This window comes from Callithrix jacchus, chromosome 3 (genome assembly GCF_049354715.1).
Source record: "Callithrix jacchus isolate 240 chromosome 3, calJac240_pri, whole genome shotgun sequence".
NCBI classification, from domain to species: domain Eukaryota; kingdom Metazoa; phylum Chordata; class Mammalia; order Primates; family Cebidae; genus Callithrix; species Callithrix jacchus.
This window is the reverse complement of record NC_133504.1, coordinates 66,366,544-66,392,358: the sequence shown is the minus strand read 5'-3', so window position 1 is coordinate 66,392,358 and position 25,815 is coordinate 66,366,544. Positions and strand designations below refer to the sequence as shown.

Genomic DNA, 25,815 nt, shown 5'->3' with positions numbered 1-25,815 from the left:
CTGGTATTTACTTTGGAAGTCTTGATGTTAGGGTCTAAGATAAAGTCCTGTGCTTACTTCCCTCTCTTTTTCCTAAGAAAATGGTACTTCTCTTTGTGTTGCACTTTCATAGGTATAGGGAGAGGTGACATACCTAATGGAAAACTGTGCTTTCTACCCTCTTCAATGTATCTTTTCTGGTTACTATCCTATATTTTGATACTGTAATCCCTCACTTCATTTTCTTAGCTCTTGCAAAGGTGTCTTCATGTGTAAAAAGTTGTTCAAATTGATGTTTTTGAAGGGGATAATAGCAGGAGAATCCTATTCCAAAATATTTATTTGCCTTATCTGTCGTAGTCTGTTTCCTGTTGCTATAAGAGAATACCTCAGACTAGGTAATTTATAAAGAACAGGAGTTTATTTGGCTCACAGTTCTGAAAAATGCAATGTTTGAGCATGGTATCAGTATCTGTTGAATCATGCTATGTTATCCCATTGCAGAAGAATGAACAAACAATCATATGTGAAAAAGAAAGTGTGAGAGGCCAACATGACTTTTATAATAATCTACATGTGAGATAAATGATTCTCTTTCATGACAACATTAATTCATCAATAAAGGATTTGTCTTTACAAATTAATAATCATTTATTACACTCCATATCCTAACACTGTTTCATTAAGGATTAAGTTTTCAGCACATAAAATTTTGAGGGACACATTAAAACCATACCACTTTATAAATGTTTACTTAAGTTTTTTGTTCTTGTAAGGTGCAATAAATTCACCCTAAATTTTAGTCAATCCCATAAATTTCATCATGATTATATGACAATTTAGTCCCTTTAGCCATTGTTCTTTTTTCCCAAATTGTTCTCCAATGTGAAAATCAAAGACACCCGTAGCCATTACCTAGTATTAGAGCCTTGTAATGAGACCCCGTTGAAAGGTACAGATGGAACTTCCAGTGTTTAATGTAAATGGCTCTCATTATTTTTAAGTGTTGAGGACAAACCCACTGCATGAGTCTGTTCTTGCATTGCTATAAATAAATACTTGAGACTGGGTAGTTTCTAAAGATAAGAGGTTTAATCGGCTCACAGTTAAACTTGCTGTGCATAAAGCATGATGATGGCATCTGCTCCATTCTGCGAAGCCTCAGGAAACTTAAAATCACGATGCAAGGGAAAGAAGAAGCAAGCCCTTCTTATGGTCAGAGAAGGAGGAGAGAGAGAGGTGGGAGCTCCTACTTTTGAGCAACCAGATCTCATGAGAACTTACTATTTTGACTCCACCACGAAGGGGTATGGTGCTACATCGTCCGTGAGAAACCTCCCCCATGATCCAATCACCTCTCACAATGCCCCACCTTCTACATTGGGGGGTTAAAATTCTACATTAGGTTTGGGTTGGGACACAGATCCAACCTATGTCACTCACCCTATAAATTTTTTGGTTTGTTTTTGCTTTGCTTGTTTGTTTTGCATCAGATGTAAAACAATGGTTATCCTAGTTTAACAGTGAACTTTACCTCTATGAATAATAAAATTTCATCTTTATTTCTCTATATGGCACTGGAGAGAGGTTGTATCTTAATCAGGTGACATTAGATCTGTCTTGTACAGTATCTACTCTGAGCTATCAGATTTTAATTTGTCTATTAATTAGTTGTTTTCTTTTCCTACATCTTCCTTCAAATAAAACATTTTTGTGTCAAATTTAGAGCTGAAGTACCTGGATGAATATATAAAATTTGTACTTTATTATCAAAAAATTGCTAATGAAGATTGCTCACTTTCATTAATCAATAGTTAGATTGTTGAATTTATAAATGTTCTGGTTTACATATGTTATCTAAAGTTTATATGTTAGAAACTTAGTTGCCACCATAAAAATGTGAAGAGCTGGGGCCTTTTGAGATAATGAAGATTAGAAAAGGTCATCAGTGTAGCAGCCCCATGTTGGCACAAGTGGCTTCATAAAAAAAGGGAGAGAGACCTAAGCTGACATTCATGCTTTTGACTCTGTCAGTCAGTAATGCCTTCTTTTGACACAGAAAAAAAAAAAAGCCTTCATCAGGTACCAGTGCTATGCTCTTGGACTTCCTAGCCTCCAGAACTGTAAGAAATAAGCATATTTTCTTCTATAAATTACCCATTTTACAGTATTCTGTTAACGTAACAGAAAATAAAAGTCTAATACAATAAGCCCAGACCATGTTCATAATCAGACTGCAATTTATAGCTGATCGGAAATGAATCGTGGGATTATTACTGGGAAAAATGAAGAAGTAATACAATAAATGACGTATTTATTTTCTAGTAAAGTGTGATTCTTAAACTAATTTAAATAACTCTGCTGTAAGTAGGACAGCAGAGTAGTCTAGAGTAGTAGTAATAGGGTTGCTAGAATACATCCTTTAAGTTAGGTTTGATATCAGTCAATACAAGTTACTCTAGAGAACTTAAATTTTAAATACTTTTGGGAACTAAGAACTATAGCTCAGTGTTCCTGAGAAGCTGGCTTCCCATTGGAAGCCAAAACTTAGTTGTCTTTGGTTGTTTTCTGTTTTGGTGATCAGCAATACTTTGAAGAATGTCTTCTAATGTAGTGACAACTGATCTTTCCGATTGAAGACACTTATACAGGTGACATCTGCTGGGCAGCAAATGTGGCAGACCTCATATGGCTTGCCGTGTCATGTGCTTATGACTTACCTTAGGGTTTCTAGGAGGAAAAAAGAAGCCAATCCAAGTATTTAACAGGATTACACATAGATTCAGTTAAACTAGGACCAATACACGTCTCATTCCTGAACCATAGGCTGCCCACACATAAACATAAAAGGTAAGATTATTGGTTGTTTGTAAGTGTCATTCTATTTTACTAACAAGGCTAGTGGTGAAGTTCTAGACCATCTTAACTGTGTGTTATATAATATTAGACAGTGACATTTTTAGTAGGCTTTATTTGTTAGAGCAGTTGTAAGTTCAGCAAAATTAAGTGGAAAGTACAGAGTTCCCATATATGCACTCCATTCATATACAGCTTCTTTCCTCAGTCAACATCCCACATCAGTGTGGCACCTTTGTTAAAATCTGTAAACATACATTGATACAGCATCAGTACCCCGATTCTATAGAATTACATTAGAATTTGCTCTTGGTGTTGTATATTCTATGGATTTTGACAAAGGCGTAATAACATCTGAATAGAAATTAATCATTACACTATCACACAAAATAGTTTCATTGCTATACAAATTCCTTTTTGCTCCAGGTGTTTACTCATCCCTCCTGCCTTACCTCAGTGCACCACTGATATTATTGCTGACTCCATAGTATGCATTTTCCAGAATGTCATGCTGTTAGAATTGTATAGTATAATGCTTTTACAGATCAATTTCATTAACTTAGTAATATACATTTAAATGTTTTCCATGTCTTTGCATTTTGTTAGTTCATTTATTTTTAGTGCCGAATAATATTTGATAATCTGTATGTACCACAATTTATTCTTAAATCAACCAAGCAACTTGCTTCCAAGTTTTGGCATTTGTGAATAAAATTGCTATCAACATTCATACACAGGGTTTTTGTGTGGATATGTTTCTAACTTATCTGAGTGAATACCACAGAGCATGTGATCACTGGATCAGACGGTAAGAGTATGTTAATATTTTTTAAAGCTATCAGGCTATCTTCCAAAGTAACGATACCATTTGCATTCCCACTAGCAAAGAGGAGAGAAGTTGTTTCTCTGTATCCTTGCTAGCATTTGGTATTGTTAATGTTATGGATTTGGGCCATTGTAATAGGTGTATAGTGGTGTTTTATTGTCCTCTTAATTTGCAGTTCTCCAAAGACAGTTGATGTGAAACATCTTTTCGTATGCTTATTTCGAGTAGTATATTCCTTTTGGTGACATGTCTATTTAGGTCTTTAGCTCACTTTTTGATAGAGTTGCTTGTGTTTTTAATCTGAGTTTTAGGAGTTCTATGTATATTTTAGATAGCCATTTTTCATTAAATATGTCTTTGAAAAATATTTTTGGCAGTCTATAGCTTGTCATCTCATACTCTTGACAGTACCTTTTATATAGCAAATGTTATATTATAATTATTGAAAATAATTTTAATGAAATTCAGCTTCTCAGTTATTTATTTTTGATCATGCCTTTGATATTTTTTCTGAAAAGTCACTGTCCCAACCAAGGTTATCCAGATTTATTTCTATGTTATTTTCTAGGAGTTAGATAAGTTTACATTTACATTTAGATCTATGATCTTTGTGAATATTTGTAAATAGTGTAAAGCCTTTGTTTAGATGCATTTCCTAACATGGATGTCCAGTTTTCTATTATAATTTGTTGAATAGATTATTTTTTCCTAGTCAATATATTTGCAAGAGTTTGATTCACTACTTTAATTGTCCAGAAGGCTGTTTATAGTATTTGCAAATTTTTGCAAAATTATTATAAAACAGTAAAAATAAAGTGACTTCCTCCATTTTGTGTCGGTTTGTTCTGGTATCCCAAAAGTAATACTTATGTTTATTAAGAAAACATTTATTCCTGCTAAAAACTATCTTTAAAAGAGGGAAAGACTTCATATCGTCTAGAAATCACACACAACAAAATTGGATAATTTAGCTCTGTGAAAACAAATTGAGTTCTGTGTTATCCAAAATTGGATAACGTTAGCTCCATGAAAACTGACTGTCCTACAGTTTCCGTCAGGTAACGTTAGTCAGGGAGAACTTCCTGTGGTTATCCTGGGAATGGCCTGCAAAAAGATGCTGTTGACAAATAATGTATCTCTTTAATGTATCTTGAATAATTTTTTTTTTTTTTTTTTTTTTTTTTTGTGTGACAGAGTTTCGCTCTTGTTACCCAGGCTGGAGTGCAATGGCGCGATCTATGCTCACCGCAACCTCCGCCTCCTGGGCTCAGGCAATTCTCCTGCCTCAGCCTCCTGAGAAGCTGAGATTACAGGCACGCGCCACCATGCCCAGCTAATTTTTTGTATTTTTAGTGGAGACGGGGTTTCACCATGATGACCAGGATGGTCTCGATCTCTTGACCTCGTGATCCACCCGCCTCAGCCTCCCAAAGTGCTGGGATTACAGGCTTGAGCCACCGCGCCCGGCCGTATCTTGAATATTTTTTATTATTTTTTGGTAGGCTTAATAAGAATCTATTGTTCTTAAAAGCCTTCTTTCATTAAGTTGATTTGTTGATGATAAAATACTAGTGAAATAAATAGAGATGAAGGCATGGCAATGACTTTTAGGTAATTCCCATAATTTGGTCAGGTTTTTTTTTTTTTTTTGATCGTTTGTTTGCTTTTACCATAGTCTCCTGATTAGCTGGAACTACAGGCTCATGCCACCACACCTAATTTTTAAATTTTTTCTGTAGAGACAGTGTCTTATCATGTTGCCCAGGCTGGTCTTGAAATCCTGGGCTCAAGCTATCCTCCTGTCTAAGCCTCCCCAAATGCTGGGATTATAGGTGTGAGCCTGTGGGCCAGGCCTCTAGTCAAATTATTGAATCTCCTTTTATAATCAATTTTTTTCATTTCGTTTTGTGAAGCAGTAGCACTTTGGGAGGCAGAGGCGGGTGGATCACGAGGTCAAGAGATTGAGACCATCCTTGCCATGATGAAACCCCATCTCTACTAAAAATACAAAAATTAGCCGGGTGTGGTGGCACGCGCCTGTAGTCCCAGTTGCTCGGGAGGCTGAGGCAGAAGAATCGCTTGAACCCAGGAGGCGGAGGTTGCGGTGAGCCGAGATTGCGCCACTGCACTCCAGCATGGAGACAGAGCAAGACTCCGTCTCAAAAAAAAAAAAAAAAAAAGAAAGAAAAGAAAAAAAAGAAAGAAAATGGACAAAAGTTTATTATTAGATTAATTAGGGAGCTTCTAAAGTCTACTATATTTTAACAGCAGCCTTTGGAGCTCTGTCCCGAAAACTTATTATCTTTAGAAACTTTATCCTTCTGCCTTGTGTAACCTCTCCAGTGAATTGCTGATATCTGAGAAGGCAGTTGTAAAACCTCCCACAATTCAGCTCTCACTTTTTCATGAAATATCTTAGTTATCATTGAATTTAAAATGTCAATTTAAAAAGGTTGTTCTATTGCATGACAGACACCATCTGTATGTGTGTGTGTGTGTGTGTGTGTGTGTGCGTGCATGTATGTATGGGTATATAAAATGCAGAAACAAGAATTACAGCTCTAATAACTGCTATTCACTTATCTTTTTGTGTAGACTTAACGCCAGATGAAACATGTTCTTTCAAGGTTTTATTTTAAGTCAGCACAGTGTAGGAAGATTTACATAGGCCACTTTTATCCTGGGTACCTGATCCATCAGTAAACATTACCAAATATGCAATATATTTAGGAATAGCAGATAAATCAGATTGAGTTTTTCTGTATTTGAAATCTCCAAAGCTAGGGGAGAGGTTATAACTAACTTTAGTCATTCTAAAGCCTCATTCTAGAGCTAAAACTAGAAAATCAAGAGTTATCATGCAATTGCTTTGTTAGAGGTTTGGCCACACTACAAAAGGTGAAATCTACTGGCTACAATTCTTCACTACTCAAAAAAGTTGTCTAGGTTTTCTTTTCTTTTTTTAAATAGTAGGCCATTTTTCTCAAAAATGAGTTGACTCCTAGGTCATAACACTATGTGGCATACAACTGATAAGAGTTAACCCAAATATTTTACTTCATTTGGTCAGTATTACAATTTCTCAAGGGTGGCTTTATGCTCCTGTGAAGTAAAGAATTGTAACAAAGCCAAAAGTATCAATTTTGTATTCCTCTCTCGTTTCTGACAATAAATCATCTAAATTTTGAATTTGTATAGAGCATTTTGGTGGGACAACTCTCTCTCTCTCTCTCTCTCTCTCTCTCTTTGGTAAATGACTAGAAAATATAGTAGGAGAGTCGTGAAACTCTTAAGGAATTCTTTGCCGTAAATACTAGGCTTTTGAACTCCCTCACAAGCAAATGCAAACAATAATTTAGACTGATCTGCTTAAATAACAGAAAGAAAAAATTTCAGAACAGAAATCAATTACAAAGAAAAAATTTGCAGACAAAATATCAAAGTCAGAAGTCAGAATAATTGCAGTGTAATAATTACAGATATTAATGAGTAATGTGAAAATATGTATGGTGGTCACCTATTCTTATCAAATAGGTCTTTTTATTAGAAGTATGGGTATACTACAGGGTAAGTGCTACCTTTATACATTATTATTTGGTTTTATTTTTATAAACAATTTATTCTCTTTAAGCTCTAAACAAAAGATATTATTTTACATGTGGCCATATATTATTCTTCTGGTATACTGTTTTCATTTGTTATGTATCTCTGATTAAGCTAGTATGAATATTCCCTACATCAAAGCAATGCATCAGTGTGTTTCAGGTGGATATGAGACTGCTACTTTCCTCAATACCCTTTTTCTATCAGAAGGCAAATGTATAGTGATCAAATCAGGTCCCATTTCCCAATGGAGCTCCAGAGCTACTCAATCTGGAGTAGCAACTATGGTAGCCTTAAATTTCATAGCAGGTCTTTTTCAACTGATTTGTAAAAGAACTTGGAGAATGTAGGAACACCTGTTCCTCAGTCAGACACTCAGTCTGTATGAACACTACAGAGGAAAAGGAATAAGTCAAAGGCTGACCCAAAATACCAACAATCTGTGCTGGTCTATTACCAAATGAAAAGGAAGAAAGTTCTGAGAAAATTACAAAATACTTAAGTATTTATCTGAAAGAGCAATGCTAGATTAGCCTGAGGAAAAGTTATTTACACATAGGGCTCACCAGTTCCCACCTGTGCTATTCCCTCCATTTGTCAATTTTGACTCGTTTTCTAGCTAAAAGTTTTGTCCTTCTAGAAATTTCTTATTATTTTATCCCTGAAATTATTGCATCTTCCATAATCTCTTTCCACAATCCCTCTTTCAACATCCTGGCTTCTTACAATAATGGCATACAGTTTTTCTTCTTTCTGTATTCCTTTTATAGGTTGGATACAGAAGGAATTATTCTCTTTAGTAAAATTTTAACTGAAGAGTGAACCTAGCAGTCTTTATTTTTTATTTTCGTCTTTGATTTTCTCTAGATTGTTCCAAAACTGTGTAGATAAATACAAGATTTGAGTAACAGTTTGTACTGACCATCCTAGTACCTCTTCCTTAGAATGCATGTTCTGGGATTTGGACAGTTGGCAAGAGAGCCAAGGCAAAATTCTAGTGGCTAAGACTAGAATGTTAATTCAGCTTGTGCCCCTGTCTTAAGCCAATGAATTGTGAGAAAACCTAAACACACTGAGGGTGGATATCAATGAGGAACTCCCTTGCCATTTGGGTACACCACTGCAACTCCTCTTAGCTTTTCTTTAGTGGAAAGGCTTCCAAGTATGTCCATTAACAACCTTCTCAATGGGTCTCTCCTCACATCTCTAATGTTCATGTTTTTCCTTACTTGTGGGAATCATCACTTCTTTTTTCCCTAAGGCAGATTAAGGCAAGGAGAGATAAAGATAAACAGGAAAAGCAGAGGGAGCAAGGACACCAGAGGTAAAAGGAGGAGGGTTGTCCAATAATGGAAATGAGTTTCATTCTCACATTTTCTCTTCCACTTTCTGAAATATTTTATTTTGGTTATCCAAATTACTAATTTTTTTGTTAGAATAATAGTCATTCCATAAATACTAGTAATTCATTTGCTTGGGATGAGGTCTGTCTCAGGGCCCTGGCATATACATAAATTTACTCAAATAAGAAGAACCATTCTTAGACTATATCAAGACCAGATTCTCATAAATCTATTCCAAATGCAACAGAGAGAAGATAATACCCTTTAAGGGGAAGATCTGAATGCAGCATTCCATATTTTCTAAGTATATGGTGATTCTGATGGGATTTAGACCCCACAATACCCATACGTATTCAAAAGTAAAATTTGAATTTGGAGACGGTGGTCCATTCAGCTAATATTCCAAAATAGTGGATAGCTAATATGGAAACATTTTGTAATCCAGGGCCTTTTACCTAACTGTTGCATAGCCACAGACCTTCAGCTGGTCTACTCGATTCAGGAACTGCTCAACAACCCTTATTTCTTGGTGGAATTGTTGCATTTCCATAACGATAAAAGAGAAAGAAAACAGCTTTATTACCGAATAATCATTAAACCATAGTGTGATATGCATCACAGGCAGTCCAGTAAGAGATCTCAAAGACAGAAAGAAGTTACATCCTCTTGTGTAGCCGAGAAGATACAACTCATTCCATACATGTTCTCACGATGAACAATAACTAGTGCTCAAGTAAGAGGACTTGAATGCACCATTTGTCATACATGGTTTATCACTTGGTAATTGTGTTGAGAATCTGTGGTAGTTAGTTCACTTTATCTAAAGAAATAAACCTTTTATCTTTATGGTAAGAGGTAGTTTTGCAACTTGGAGTAAAAAGCACTCTGAAGTTAGGCTCCTACAGTCTCACACATAGAAGACAGAAGCACTCGTTAGCAGAAGACAGGGGCACTATATTCCTTGATGACTGTATTTCAAAGAGATCATTCCTGGGTCCTTAGGAAAGGCAATCTTGAGTAGGGAAGCTGGCAAGAGACTTATTTAACTTTTAAAACAGTTTAATACACATTTTAAAGAGAGCAAGAATGTATGTGTTTTTTGAAGCATGCGTTCCAAGAGAATGGAGGAGGTGAGATAACATTTTTTTTTTTTTTTTTTTTAGTTTCAATGGGAAGGATTAAGCCTCTTATTTTTAATTTTTGTTTTCTCTTACAACACTCAAATCTCATCTGCTCAAAACGAAAATCCTCTTCTCCCCTTAAGTTCTATACATCCACAATTTTCCCATTTTCAGTGAATGGCAATTCACTTTTCTCCCAAATTTAAATACTTAAATACTTAAATCATTTTCTGTCTTTCTTTTTCAATAGACTTTACTTTTGAAAGATATCCAGAATTTAACCAGTTCTCATTACCTCCACTGATAACACTGGTCTAAGTGACCTTCATTCCTGTTGAAATATTTTCTCTTCTTACTGCTCCCAATCTTAGTTCCAGCTTCGGCCCACTCCCCCAAAGTGCAGCTACATTTTACTTTTAGTGTGACAGCCAGGCTAATTCATTTAAAATAAAAATCAAATCATTTTTCTTCTAGTCAAATGCCTCAGCAGCTTACCAAAATTATCCAAGTAAGAAACCAGGCACTTACAATGACCCCTGAAATTCTGTATTATCTTCTTCCGCATATCGTTATCTTTCTAACTTTATTTCATAGTTATCCTCGTTATTCATTCTGCTGTAGACACATGCTGACATTCTTGCTGTTACTTTCATATGCCAATCACTCCTGAGCTTTCTGGTGTTCACTGCTTTTACTTCTGCCTGGAATGGAATGTTCACCTCCCAAGTACCTGCATTTCTCTATCACCTTTATTTCTTTCTTCAAATGCTTTTTACAGAGGACCTCTCTGACCACCTCCAAATAAAAGCCCATTCCACTCCTTATCTTCCATGACCGTTTTTCTAGTTTTTATTTTTTTCTTGTATAACTTATTAAAATTTCTTATTTTTTGTCTCTTCACTCATAAAAAGAAATTTTCCTGGTGCAGGAAATGTTGCCTGTTTCAGAAACCATATTTGCAACACCAAGAACGCTACCAAGAACACAGTGGCTTTCAATATATGAATATTGAGTAAATGAATAAGTGACTGAAAATAGTGTTTATTGTGCATAGACTCTGTATTATTTATACGTTATTTTATTTTGATTTTAATAGTAACACTGTGATAATGGTTTAAATACAGTATTTTTCTAAGCTTTGTTCTCAATTTCCTTCAATAAAAATAAAGAAATTATAAGAGTAGACTAATTTGGTGTCTAAACATATTCGATTTCAGAGCCCACAGAAATTTACCTAACATCCTTAACCCTGGATAAACTCTCTAGGTTCCATAAGTGTTATCCTCTCCATAAGATTTTTCTGAGTTGTCTTTCACCATGTTCCACTCAGGCAAAGTTAGTCAATTGAGTCCTTTGTCTTCCTAGAGCATTTTAAGATGCATCTATAATTGCACTAATTAACTTATATTACCCTTATGAGCATTTTTGCCTTATTAATATGGAGAGCTTCTTAATGAAAAAGTATACTTTCGTATATCTCCACTTGTAAATGTTTGTTGAATCAATAAAATCAGATATTTTCAGTGAGGTATCTAATTTGTAAAGTGAAAATTTGTGCTGGACTTCTGCATTTTTTTCTTCTGACCACATGTAATTCGTATTTAAAAAATAGAACATTTAGTTAACTTCCTAAATTCTTTTTCTCATAATAAAACTCATTTGTGCAAATTTTGAACTAAAGTGTTAGCTATAACAGACTCTCAAAAGATAATGAAATTAAACAAAATAATTTTAACAGCACATTGGTAATTTGTACACAAAGCTCTCTAAATGTTCAAAATATTCAATTCATGTATTACATTCAATTCATTTATTAAAATCTCAATCTGTTTTGCATGCTGTCTAATCAAATTTCTAACACATATAGATTGATAACAAATCATTTTTGGAAAGACTAATTATTAATATAAATTCTATGAAAATGGTACAATTGTGGATGATTTTGATTGAGTAAAGTGATAAATACTATTCTCTAAAAAGTATTCATCAGGTCGAGAAATATTAATTGCCTGTAAGATACAAGGATACTATAGGATATGAGATAGGAGGGTTTTAATATGTATTATATATCTTTTCAAAATTTAAATGTAAGTGGTTTAAAGCATTAAAAAATTACACTTTTATTTTAATTTTTTTAGAGACGAGTTTCACTCTTCTTGCCTAAGCTGGAGTGCAATGGAGTGATCTCAACTCACTGCAACCTCCTCCTCCTGGGTTCAAGAGATTCTCCTGCCTTATCCTCCCAAGTGGCTGGAATTACAGACGCCCGCCACCACACTTGGGTAAATTTTTGTATTTTTAGTAGAGACAGTGTTTCACCATGTTGGCCAGGCTGGTCTCAAACTCCTGACCCCAGGTGATCCGCTCACCTTGGCCTCCCAAAATGCTGGCATTACAGGATATTTTATCAGAAAACTGAATTTCTGTCAATATGTAGAGGAATATAAAAAAGCTACCTCTGGCTGGGCATGCTCACTCCTGTAAACCCAGCACTTGTGGGAGGCCAGGGCAGGTGGATTGCCTGAAGACTAGCCTGACCAATATAGTGAAACCCTGTCTCTACTAAAAATACAAAACATTAGCCTGGCATAGTAGCAGGTGCCTATAATCCCAGCTACTTGCGAGGCTGAGGCAAGAGAATCGCTTGAACCAGGGAGGCAGAGATTGTGGTGAGCCGAGATTGCACTATTGCACTCCAGCCTGGGCAATAAGAGTGAGACTCCACCTCAAAAAAAAGAAAAGCTACTTCTACAGCTCAGAGGTGAGATATTCATAGAAAATTGACTCTGCCTTGAATTTGTTTAAAATAATAATTATAAAAATACAATATATAATAATCATAAAATTAATATTTTTATAAAGTGCCTTTTGGTCCATATTTAAGCCTGCATTTGTTATTTCAGCCCATTAATTTAATGTATATGTTTGTACACTGACAGTGTGACAGATACTTGGCCATGCATAAAAAAATCTATAATTAAAATCAATATGATTGTAATAATTTTATTTAGATTATAATATCATATTACTTAAATATAAAATGTCTAGGCCAGGCACGGTGGCTCACGCCTGTAATCCCAGCACTTTGAGAGGTCATGGTCGGGCAGATCACCTGAGGTCAGAAGTTTGAGACCAGCCTGACCAACATGGAGAAACCCCCATCTCTACTTTAAAAGTACAAAATTGGCCAGGCATGGTGGAATATGCCTGTAATCCCAGCTATTCAGGAGCCTGAGGCAGGAGAATTGCTTGAATTCCGGAGGCAGAGGCTGAGATCACAACATTGCACTCCAGCCTGGACAAGAGCAAAACTCAGCTTCAAATAAAAAACTTCTAAATTAGGCCGGGCACGGTGGCTCATGCCTGTAATCCCAGCACTTTGGGTGGCTGAGGCGGGTGGATCACGAGGTCAAGAGATCGAGACCATCCTGGTCAACATGGTGAAACCCCATCTCTACTAAAAATACAAAAATTAGCTGGGCATGGTGGCGCGTGCCTGTAGTCCCAGCTACTCGGGGGGCTGAGGCAGGAGAATTGCCTGAGCCCAGGAGGCGGAGGTTGCGGTGAGCTGAGATCGCGCCATTGCACTCCAGCCTGGGTAACAAGAGTGAAACTCCGTCTCAAAAAAAAAAAAAAAAAAAAGAAATCTAAATTAGTAGAATAAGCTATTTCACAAAATATAATCTATATTATAATACTCATCAAACCTAGAATCAAAATATGCATAGTGAGTGTATATGATATGAAATAGTAGAATGAATCTAATCACATATAAAGGTATGTAACACTAAGAATGGAGGCTTTGATTACCTCTTAAACATCATTTAATTTTATAATCTACACATCAGAAAGAAGAAAACTCTAAAGAATGTATCAATTAGAATCACTAAACTGAACATTGCCTTGACAAATTAAACTTTGCCTACTGCACAATAACTTTTAATTCATTATTTCATTCTAATTTTACAAATTAACCTGGGATACTATGTAATATGGGTTATCTCAATTATAGAAATGTGGTTTTTATTATCATTTCTTTATTATTCTATTCAAATGCTAATAATACTAATACTTATATCTATATATACTGCATCTATATAATAAAAACAGTTATATTTATGTTAATAATTTTCAAGAATAGTTATAACTCATTACTAGAAATTTCTCCACCAAGAGCCTATTTGTTAAGCATATTTATCCAGACTTCAAACTCATCATTAAATTTAATATAATTTCAAAGACTGGGATTGTTATAATCCCAAAATGAAGAACCATACACTAAAAAAAATGAACAAATACAAGACATGTAATCATGACTTTCTATATCCCCAAATACTCCAGGAGGGCACTGGACAAAGCATTTAATTGTGAGGACTTTGTATTCTGAGCACTTCTAGTCATCATTCTGTCATTAGTAGACATATCATAAATTTTACTTATACTGTGTTTACTTTGTGGGGAGTAGTAGAATTTATAGGGTTATTGTAAGGAGTAAATAAGAAAATTTATGTAAAATACTTAAGTTTTATTTTCCTACTATAATGTTCAACAAAGGTTTGGGGAAAATCTCTCAGACAACAAATTATATACTTCCAAAGCCTGATTATTATTGTTTTTTAAATGCCAGTGGACATTTTCCAGCCTCACAAACTTATAATTCTAGTAATTTTAGTGTGTTTCTATATCTTCCACTACCAGATTAAATGACTTTTTTTTTACAATTATTCTCATTATCTCATATCCCATCAGACAATACCAGTGGTCAACAATTTTGAGAATCAATTTCTCAGTCTAGCATTCAAGTCTCTAAGCTAACATTAAGCTTCTTCTTCTGATACTCCTATAATTTGTATGGCTTGACTACTGCCAATGCGAACAGAATGCCTGTCCAAGCTTTTGCTTTTGTGCATGTAGTTTCATTTCTTTGAAATGTGTTACTCTATTTTCCTATGTGAATTATTATCGCTTCCAAAATCATTCTTGCTGATTTTCCCACCAATACCCTAATCTATTACAGTCTTATCTATTAAATGTTGTTTGTGACTATTATCTGGCTCTCCCTTGCATTATAGTAATTTGTTTTTATTTAATTTCAAATATTGGATTGTAGTTTCTCAGAATAGCAGTGTCATAGCTTACTAATCTTCTTATTTTATGCATTGCAAAGTAGAAGGATGTAGATACCACAGATGATTGGGAATATTTTCTAATTTGAACACAGAACATGCACTCTTCTTTTATACACACTGTAATAAATTAAAATTAAATAAGGCAACATAAAATTTAGAAACTTATTTGTGCTTCTTCAAAATCAGAGTTATTTTGTATTAGTGCAATAAGGAACTGGAATGAAAAACTATGTTTTAAACAAAGAAAAGAAAAAAAGATACTCAAGCACAAAAGCAATCTTAATGGACAAAAAATATAATGTCTAACTATGTGTTAGAGGTATCTGTGTGTAGCAGTAGGTAGAGATGGCTAAGAGTTTGCTCATAGAAGAAATGTGTAACACAAATACCCCAAATGCAAATTTAGGTGCAAGATTTAGTCGTGCTGCTATATTCTCATTAAAAGGGTCATTATAGTAAATGAGTAAAATGAGTCATTACAGCAAATTACTACCAGAGGCCATGCCTGATGCAAATAGGCCTAAAGGCATGGGTACAATACATACTAAGCTGTGTTACCCACTATCTGTGTACTCACCATGAAATATATCCAATATCATAATGTGGCAGTGATCCTAACCAACTTATATGAGCCTAGGTTCGGAAAGGAGATACCCACAAGAGAGTAGGATCATAACATACGCAGTAGTTGAAGAGGGTGGCTGAGAGAAGAGGGTGTGAGAGATGTAAGCCAAAAAGTATCTGGGACAAATCTCAATTAATTGATAAGTTGATTTTGCCACTGTTAAGGATATGCCCATGAGGCAGTGTTAGAAGGTCCTGAGAACATTTGCCCAAGATGGTTGGGTTACGACTAGATTTTTTTTTTTTTTTTGGACGGAGTTTCGCCCTTGTTACCCAGGCTGGAGTGCAATGGCGCAATCTCGGCTCACCGCAACCTCCACCTCCTGGGTTCAGGCAATTCTCCTGCCTCAGCCTCCCGAGTATCTGGGATTATAAGCACGCGCCATCGTGCCCAGCTAATTTTTTGTATTTTTAGTAGAGACGGGGTTTCACCATGTTGACCAGGATGGTGTCGATCTCTTGACCTCGTGATCCACCCGCCTCGGCCTCCCAAAGTGCTGGGATTACAGGCTTGAGCCACCACACCCGGCCACAACTGATTTTAAACATTTTAGGGAGACAGGAGTTATGAGCAGACAGGCAATGTCTGACATGTACATGTCAATACTTGTAAGATGTACATGAGGTTAGATTAGTTTGGTTGGTAAAGGTGGAGTCAAAAAATTTTCTGTTTAGCAATTGGTTGAAAGAGTTAAGTTATTACCTGAAGACCTAGGATCAATAGAAAATAATGTGTGGGTTAATGTAAGGGGTTGTAGAGACCAAGGTTCTTATTATACAAATGAAGCCTCTAGGTAACATGCTTTAGAGACATTAAACATTAAATATTTCATATACTTTAAAAAGTGCCATACTCTTAGCTAATCTCTCCTGGATCCATATAAGTCCCGGAAAGGGAAGGGGATTCTCTACCAAATGTAGATTTCCTCCTACCAGGAGGTAGCTTTGCAGGACCATTTTGGAATACATCAAATAAATATATTTCAGGGTAAATCCTTCTATTTTTTACAAGGTCTGCTATCTGTTATTTTGTAATGCATCTTATAGCTCCAAAGAATCATTTTGGTGTGTCCTAAGATCTCTGTTTTAATTGGTTAATGGTGCTCAGCTGTACCTGAATTCCAAAGGGTAATAAGGTCTGTCTGAACCCCATTCCCACTTCCTATCATGGCTTGAACTAGTTTTTCAGATTTACTTTGAGATTCTCTTGGTCAAGAGAGCATCTATTCTATTGATTGATGGACTTAGAATTTTATTTTTGCTTATAGAGAATACACCAAATGAACCCGAAGAACCACGTGGCTAAGTGACATACAACCCTAAGAAAGATAGCCAAATTCACAATTCAAAGATAAAACAATTCTGGATAAAATTAAATAAACACAGCACATGAATCAATGTGAAATTGTGTATTAATAAACTCCAAATAGGTAAATGAAAAGCAATTGCTTTAAATTGGTACATATGCATCTTTTATTATTTGTCTTCCTTTATTTATTTTGTATAGATATAAGGGAAAGAAGAACAGTTTTGCTACATGGATATAATGCATAGTAGTGAAGACTGAGCTTTTAGTGAAATCATCACCTGAAGAGTGTACACTGTACCCATTTATTCATTTCTCATCCTTCACCCCCTTACCCTCCCACCCTTCTGACTCTTCAGTATTTATTATTCTACTCTCTATATCCATGTATAAATTTGTATATTTAATGTCTTAATGAATGTATAAGGTAGCTATACATTTTATAATAAAAACACATGTTGGCATCTGGTCAAATGACGACATTAGGAGATGTTCACTAGGCACTATAAAAGACTGTAAACTAAGTATTAAATGTGAACCTGAGGGGAAAAATTAAAAAATCATTGATGAAACAGGATGAAAAAGTCAGAAAAGGGGATAAAAGGAAAGATAAGTTAAGAAAATGGACAAAAAGTGAACAAAAATGATTTATTTTATATATATATAAAATTGTTCACACTAAATGTAAATTAAGATGTAAGTTCTGATTAGAGTAAAACGATTCTAAAGATGCTCTGATATACTGCTTATAAGCAGCACAATGGAACACACACATAAACACACATGTGGACTGGTGAAAAATAAAGGGATCAGAAAGATAGATGAGGCAAATTATAACTAAAAGATACACACACACACACGCACACACACACACACAATTTAACCAAATCAATTATGAAAGGTAAAGATGAGACACTGAATAACAAATGAAGATGTCACATAGAAGATAATAACCATAGAAATCTATTAATGGAACAGCATATCCTGAAAACATACAGTAAAAAACAAAATCTGTCAGCATTAAAGAAATTGACAAAAATCACAAAGTAGGTGATCTAAATATGCTTATTTAAAAATGAACAGAAGTTTCAGCAAACCAGGTGTTTAAAAAAGATGAAAAACATTGATCCACTAAGTTACTTGTGGTACATCTCAATAAGAAGTTAATATTTGAACAAGGACTTAAAAAATGACAGAGTATGTATTAAAAAAACCAAGTCAGGCAGAGAGAAGTGCTAGTGAGTGCAAATGTCCTGAGGCAAATCATGCCTGTTGAGTACCAGGAATAACGAAGTCATGAGTGAGACTGAAGGACAGCAGAGAGAAAGCGATGAGGTCAGAGAGGCAAAGGGTATGGGGAAGAGATTTTGAAATCTGACTGAAGTAGATTCAAAAGTGATAAGAAGAAAATTAGAAGCAATGCCTATAGACACCTCTATCCATGAGTTTTACCTTGAAGAGGAACAAAGAAGTTGGCAAAAGCGTGAAGAAAAATTATGGTAAAAAACATTTTTTCATTGTTTATTGTTTTATTTCATCAGACATAAGAAATAAAAACATATTTGTCTTGAGCAGGAGAGGATGGAATGCAGTGACACCGTTCAGAAAGCAACCTGAAGTAAGAGCTTGCATAGCAAGTAATCAGTAACATTAGAAATTTAAAAAAAATGTACATTTGATTACATATTCAGAATCAGGCAGGGGAACCTGGATCATGAACAGAAACCAAAAGAAACCTGACACGTATTCTATAATTTGTGTGTATTCTATACATATGCTATAAAAATTGTTGACCAGCTGGGGCTGTTTACTACCTGCTCTGTTTTGGACTCCTGCACAGTACTACATTAATCACCCTAGCATAGTACTATATTGATCACTTATTAGTATATTTCATTTGGTTTGGGCAAAGTCAGCATTATGGATTCAGAAATCCTTAGAAATAGGACAAAGTTAGCTGTGATAAATACTTGGCTTAGTACAATAGTATAGCTGAGATTATCTTATTACTTATACACTATAGCTCTTCCTTTATAATCCTCTTGAACCAGGGGCTTTAAATTGGTAAATATACATACAAATGTGTATGTGTATATGTATGTACAAGTGTGTATATAAATACCCACAAATGTGTGTATATGTAAATATGTGTGTGTGTGTGTCTGTGTATATATATTGAGATATATATATATATATTATATATATACACAGAAATGTATATGGTATATATATCTCAATATAAAGCCCCTGGGACAAGGTATACCAACAATAATTAATCCTATCAGCCCAGACCACAGAGTAATCCTGTTTTTGCTTGTTCTTTATAACATGAAAATTAAGAAATGGCTAAGTAATAGTCTTCATTTAAACTTTAATAGAACATTTGTTTTATTCCTTGATAGAAAACTTCCTGCTTGGCTGTTAAGCCACCAGTACAAATCTGCACAGGGTCATTCGCTGTAGTAACCTGAATAATGAACCCCAAAATTATCAGGTCCTAATCCTTGTGAAACCTACTAAATACTTCCATGGATAGTTTCATTATTATTATTATTAACATCGAAAATGTTTCTGATCTTAAAGCTTAAAACCTGTATTTGTTTTATGAGTTCCTTCCTCAGGAAATGACCTTCAGGTCTCTCAAAAAAAGTATCAAATAACTGAAACTCACCAGATCACTGCATCAGATGATGAACCACTAATTCATCATGATTGCTTCTTTGCCCCTCTCTAGTTCCTGTTTCTTACACATCATTGAATTTCTTCTCTATTATATAAACTTCTACTTTTAGTCAGTCAGGGAGATGGATTTGAGACTGACCTCCAATTTTCTCCATTACAGCACCCAATTAAAGCCTTCTTCCTTGGCAGCACTTGTTGTCTCAGTGAGTGACTTTCTGTGCAGTAAGCAGCAGGTTCTAAATGGAACACCTGGTATTTTTTTAACAGATTCTAATTCCTGGACCAGGAACAAGTTGCTTGTGGCTTGACTGTCATGGGCAGGGAGTCTCAGAAGCCCTTCTAAGCAGCTACCCATCCAATTTTGCCTGGAAGTAATTTTCCATCTCTCTCTAGCCCTGCCACAGTAGGTCCCAACCATGTTTTTGATTTCCTCATAATAAATTCCTTTGATATTTCATATCTACATCTAGGTAAGTGAGAGTCCTTGTGGGCCCAGACAGCAGGATGTGCCCCTCTCATTTTGGGAAATTTTAAAAGAAATTTCCATTTACAGGTTGAACAAACCCAAATGACTGAAAGAAGAAAGTGTCCTGACTGTTTCAGTATGGACATGCTTGGGGGCTTGTAATTTTGTGTGTCTTGGCAATTGTCTTCTGTGGGATTGACTCCTATCAATTTGAGACAATGGGATTGGCTCCTCTCAATTTGAGAAATGCTGAAGAAATTTTTGTTTGCAGATTGGTCAAGCCCAACCAAAGAAGAGAAGAAAAACCTTGTCTGTTTTAGTTTGGACACTCATAGGGCTTGTTTGTTGTGGCGGCAGGGGATTGTATTTTTGGTGACTGTGTGTGTTTGATATAGTCATGGAAAATTAGAATTTAGTAAACTGATATTCTTTTGTAATGTTGCTTGGCCCCAATATTGTTTAGAACCTGGATTTGCTGTTAAATGGGAAAGTAGGGTGGAGTTCCATGTACCTAGGCTTTTGTGCTGTTGTTCTAAGCAGGGTCAAGCTCAAAGTGCCAGCAAATGTATCATACTAGGGATGTAGAGAGAGACTTGAAGAAAACCCAGAAAAGAATACAATGTGAAGATAAAACAGATTTGAAAAGCTGGCCTTGAATATTGGAGGGATACCGACAGAAATAAGGGAATGTGAAATACTAGAACGGGTGTAGACAGAGATAACAAACCCCACAGAAAATCACATTGTCAGCTGAAGCTGCTGCTTTATTTAGGGAAACCATATAATTGTTTTGCTAGACTGTGGTGCTAGATCCAGCAGATAAAGAAACATTAATAACACCTCCATTGCTACACCCCTTGCTCTAAGATGTTTTCTCCCTTTGTGTAAAGGTTCTTGCCCTCTCTAGACACAAAATCAATGTGTCCCATTACAGAAGTTTAAAGTTTACTTTCATTCTCTATCATTTCCTTTTGACATCAGAACTTTTTGGCAAAAGAGGTCAGTTTCAAGGGGAACAGTACACTTCTATAAAATTTTTGGAGAGGGTCACTCTAGGGGAACCCATTGAGCAGTATTATTATCCAAGATGTCAATATCTTCAGGATCTAGGGCTATGTCGGTTTAACAAGAGAATCCATACAGCTAAACTGGCATTGAGTTGGAATCACCTATACCTTCCTTTGGGTTGATTCCTGAAAGTTGTGCTAATCAGGCTGGCTTGGGGTTGTAGTAAGAGAGAAGAAAGATTCATTATACCAGGAATGGAGAAGGTGAAATTATAGTTTTTAATATGTGTCTGTGCACTTTTTGTCCTAGGAGTTCCCCTTAAACTACCTTAGTCAAGTCAGGGATTTAGGGGGATCTTTGTAAATCATCAGCTCCTTGAGCAAGCAGCTTGCTTCAGGTGGTAGAACAGAAAGCAAAGTTGTCTTTTCTGTTGTAACTGTCACTTTTTCAAATAAAAACAAGCCAGCTGAACTCTTTAATATATTGTTTCAATGGGAAGAGTCTCTTCCCTTATGAGTCATTGAGTCTAAGTTGACAAACGTCAGAATAAGAATTTCAGGTGGGAAAAACTTCACAATGACTTCATTGATCAGGTATTCAGTTTCAATAAGAGCTTACCTAGTTACTAGTTGTTTTTGATTTTTAAAGTTTACAATTAGTGGCTACATGAGACAGGTGATGCTGTTGTACTGGGAAACAAGATCTCTGAGTACTCTATGAAGCATCAAGTATTTAACTATTACTGTTACTCTTCTTTCTCCAGACTTTCTGTTTTACTTCTGTTGAAACTCACAGGAGTAGACAGAGATTATCTCCCTACATGTGGCTGTCTCTGAATAGAATTCCCCCTGACAGTCCTGCGTATTCACAGGGCTTGCACTTCAAACATTAATAACAGTTGTACATTCAAAAGCAGAAAATACAATAATACATTGATTTATCACAGAAGGCCTAACATCAGGACCAGGTTAGCTTCCCTTCGCCACTGAAAACACTGCCCAAATCTCAATAGCTATCTTTTAAAGCTTCCTCCTTCTTCTGCATTAAGCAGAGAGATAATCTGGGTCTAGAATTCATGGATTGCAGGGAAAAGGAGGAGGCTAGAAGATGTGGACTGGCAAGGCTGGTAAGGTAGTATTTTTTTTCTTCCTTGGCCACTGTAAAGTTAGTTCCAACAAAAGAGTGCTTCTTTTTTTTTCTCCATGTACTGCCCAATGTCTGGTAAGCAACTAGATCAAGATACCCCTATCTTTCTGCCCTGTGTATACCTCTGTAGCCCTGCCTTACTGCAAATTAGTCAGCAGTGGTGAGCAGCTTCATGTTAGAAAGTAAGACTTTGCATTCAGTTTTGCATTTGAGCATTCACTTTCTTGCTGCTCAGTCAAGCAAACCTCTGAATTATTTTGCTTATCTTAAAGTGTATACTGACTATTGAAGTTGTTATTAAAGCACTATTTCTAGACTTATTTATATCCTGCCTCTTATTTTTCAACCTATAACCAGGACGTATATGGAGAGACACTTACTTTTACCTAGTCCACCACATAGGTAGGAATTTTTGCTACTCAGTCCCAAAGAATGTGCACATATCCCCAAACTTACTTTGTAGTTACTTGACTCTTCTCTTACTTAATGTCATGTGTCTGTAAACATCCCATACTCATAAACAAACAGTTTAGAATAAAATTTAATTGCACTCTATATCCACTCTACTAAGTGAGCTGTACTAGTCTGTTCTCAGGCTGCTGTGAATAAATACCCAAGACTGGGCAATTTATAAAGGAAATAAGTTTAATTCACTGAGTTCCACATTGCTGGGAAGCCTCAGGAAACTTCAAATCATGGTGGAAGGCAAAGGAGCAGCAGGTACCTTTTTCACAGGATGGCAGGATAGAGTGAGTGCAAGCAGGGAAAATGCCAGATGATTATAAAACCATCAGATCCCATGAGACTTACTATCATGAGAATAGCATGGTTCCCATAATCCAATTACATCTACCTGGTTCTGCCCTGGACACATAGAGATTATGGGGAATACAATTTAAGATGATATTCTGGATGGGGACACATCTAAACCACATTATTATCCCTGGCCCCTCCCAAATCTCATGTCCTCACATTTTAAAACACAATCACACTTTTCCAACACTCCCCCAAAGTCTTACCTCATTCAAGCATTAGCCCAAAAGTCCAAGTCCAAAGTCTCATCCGAGACAAGTCCCTTTTGCCTATGAGTCTGCAAAATCAAAAGCAAATTAGTTAATTTCTAGATACAATGTGGGTACAGACATTGGGTAAATACACCTATTCCAAATGGGAGCAACTGGCCAAAAGAGAGGGGCTACAGGACCCATGCAACTCCAAAATCCAATAGGGCAGTCTTTAAACATTAAAGTTCCAAAACGATATCATTTGACTCAATTTCTCACATCCAGGTCATTTTTATGCAAGAAGGGAGCTACCACACCCTTGGGCAACTCTGTCACTGTGGCATAGCAGGGTACAGCCTCCTTCCTGACTGCTTTCACTGGCCAGTGTTGACTCTCTGTGATTTATCCAGTGTATCATGCAAGATGCTGATGAACCTACCATTTTGGGGTCTGGAGAATGACCCTCTTCTCACATATCCACTGAACAATGCCCCATTGGGGACTCTGTTTGGGAAATTTAATACCACATTAAATGAGGGCTCTGCCCCTGCAGGAAACTTCTGCCTAGACATCCATATGTTTCCACATATTCTCTGAAATATAGACAGAGGTTTTTTGACCTCAATTTTCAACTCCTATGTACCCACATGCTCAGCATCACATAGAAGCTGCCAAGGCTTGAGGCTTTTACCCTCTGAAGCAATGGCCCAAGTTCTACTTTGACCCCTTTTAGCCACTGCTAGAGCTGAAGCAGCTGGGGCTCAAGGGCATCATGTCCTGTCACTCCACAGAGCAGGATTCCAGGGCCTGGCCCACAGAACTATTTTTCCCTCCTTGGCCTCCAGACCTGTAATGGGAGGAGCTGCCATGTAGGTCTCTGGCATTTTTTCTATTGTCTTAGTGGTTAACATTTGGCTTCTCCTTACTTATGCAAATTTCTCCCCAGAAAATGGGCTTTTCTTTTCTATAACATCATCAGGCTGCACATTTTCCAAATTTCTGTTCTCTACTTACTTTTGAACACTTTACCACTTAGAAATTTCTTCCACCCAAAACCGTAAGTCATCTCTCTCCAGTTCACAGTTCCACAGCTCTGTAGAACAGAGACAAAATGTCATCAGTCTGTTTGCTAAAGCATAGCAAGAGTAACATTTGCTCCAGTTCCCAACATGTTCCTCATTTCCATTTGAGACCACCTCTTCCTGGACTTTATTATTTATATCACTATCAACATTTTGGTCAAAACTATTCGACAAGTCTCCATCAAGTTCCAAACTTTCCCACATTTTTCTGCCTTCTTGTGAGCCTGCAAACTGTTCCAACACCTGCCTGTTACCCAGTTTCAAAGTAATTTCCACCTTTTTGGGTATCCTTATAGCAGTGCCCCATTACCTAGGTACCAATTTACTATATTAGTTTGTTCTCATGCTGCTATGAAGAAATACCCAAGACTGGGTAATTTATAAAGGAAGGAGGTTTAATTGACTCACAGTTCCACATGACTTGGGAAGCCTCATGAAACTTACAATCATCGTGGAAGGCAAAGGAGAAGCAGTCACCTTCTTCACAGGGAAGCAGGATGTATTGAGTGCAAGCAGGGGAAATGCCAGACAGTTATAATGCCATCAGATCTCATGAGACTCATTCACTACCAGAAGAACAGCATGGGGAAAACTGTCCCATGGTCCAGTTACCTCCACCCGGTCCCACCCTTGACACATGGGGAATGTGGGGATAACAATTCACAATAATATTTTCAGTGGAGACATGGCCAAACCATGACATTAACTTATTACTATTTTATGATATAAGCAGAAGATGTGACACTTCTGGATTAGATTTAAAAGATGCTTCAAGTAACATAAGCATTGTTGACATGTACCTCAATTCCCTTTTCTGCCAAATCCCAAGGAAGCAATAAAGGGACTACACTGATACTGTATTTTCAGTGGGTTTGCATCACAGCTGAGGACACTGACCTGGGAAATATACTTCTTTCAGATTAATCAGTAGGAAGCCTGCTTTTGGCTCCTGAAGGTGATATTATTATATTATCTCATCTCTCAAAGTTGTTTACTGCAAACACAATCATGAAAAATGGTCCAGTTAAAAAAAATGATCAAGCCTGTCAAACTTGGCATATATGTTTGGGTTTATGGCAGATTGCCTGTCCCAACACATGCATTTCACATTTTCCCAAGAGCCACAAATCTCTTTTGCCATTACTCTGGAAGTGCAAGTGAAGTAGGAAAAGAAAAAATAAAGTAGAAAATTGCATAGGTGATCAAAAAATTTTATTAACTTTGTATAATATTTGTAAAGCTGAAAAAATATTAGGGTCAAAGTAAAGTTTTGTTTCACATATATCAATAAATATGTATATATATGCAAATATATATATTTGTACATTTAAATTCTAAAATATATAAGTATAAATATTTGTAAGCATAATATATGTATATACAAATCATAAGCTTTTGTATATAGAAAACACATAATTAAAAAGTATTGTTTATACAGCAAAATTATTGTTTAAAAAACTTTATAAGAAATATGAGGATAGACTTGTATGAAGAACATAATCTCCCTTCAATTAATAATATAAAGGCAGATCAAAGTAAATGGAAATAAATATCATTCTATATATACTTCTTCCAAACTTATTCTTTTAATTTAATGCAAATAAATAAACTTTTCAACTGGATTCATATTAGTACTCGAC

General features: G+C 36.0%; 1 protein-coding gene across 15 annotated transcripts in view; it reads left to right on the top strand.

Moving 5' to 3' along the window:
• Window positions 1-25,815, top strand: part of LOC128931562 (uncharacterized) — a 141,089-nt gene that overhangs the window by 17,162 nt on the left and 98,112 nt on the right. The window contains exon 4 of one of the 15 annotated variants that reach the window (XM_078367858.1): window positions 16,750-16,888. The exons of the other annotated variants lie outside the window; for them this stretch is intronic. Coding sequence (XP_078223984.1) covers window positions 16,750-16,791 — 42 coding nt within the window. The 3' untranslated portion in view covers window positions 16,792-16,888. Of the gene's footprint in view, window positions 1-16,749; window positions 16,889-25,815 lie in introns of those variants that run through there. 15 annotated transcript variants of the gene reach the window in all.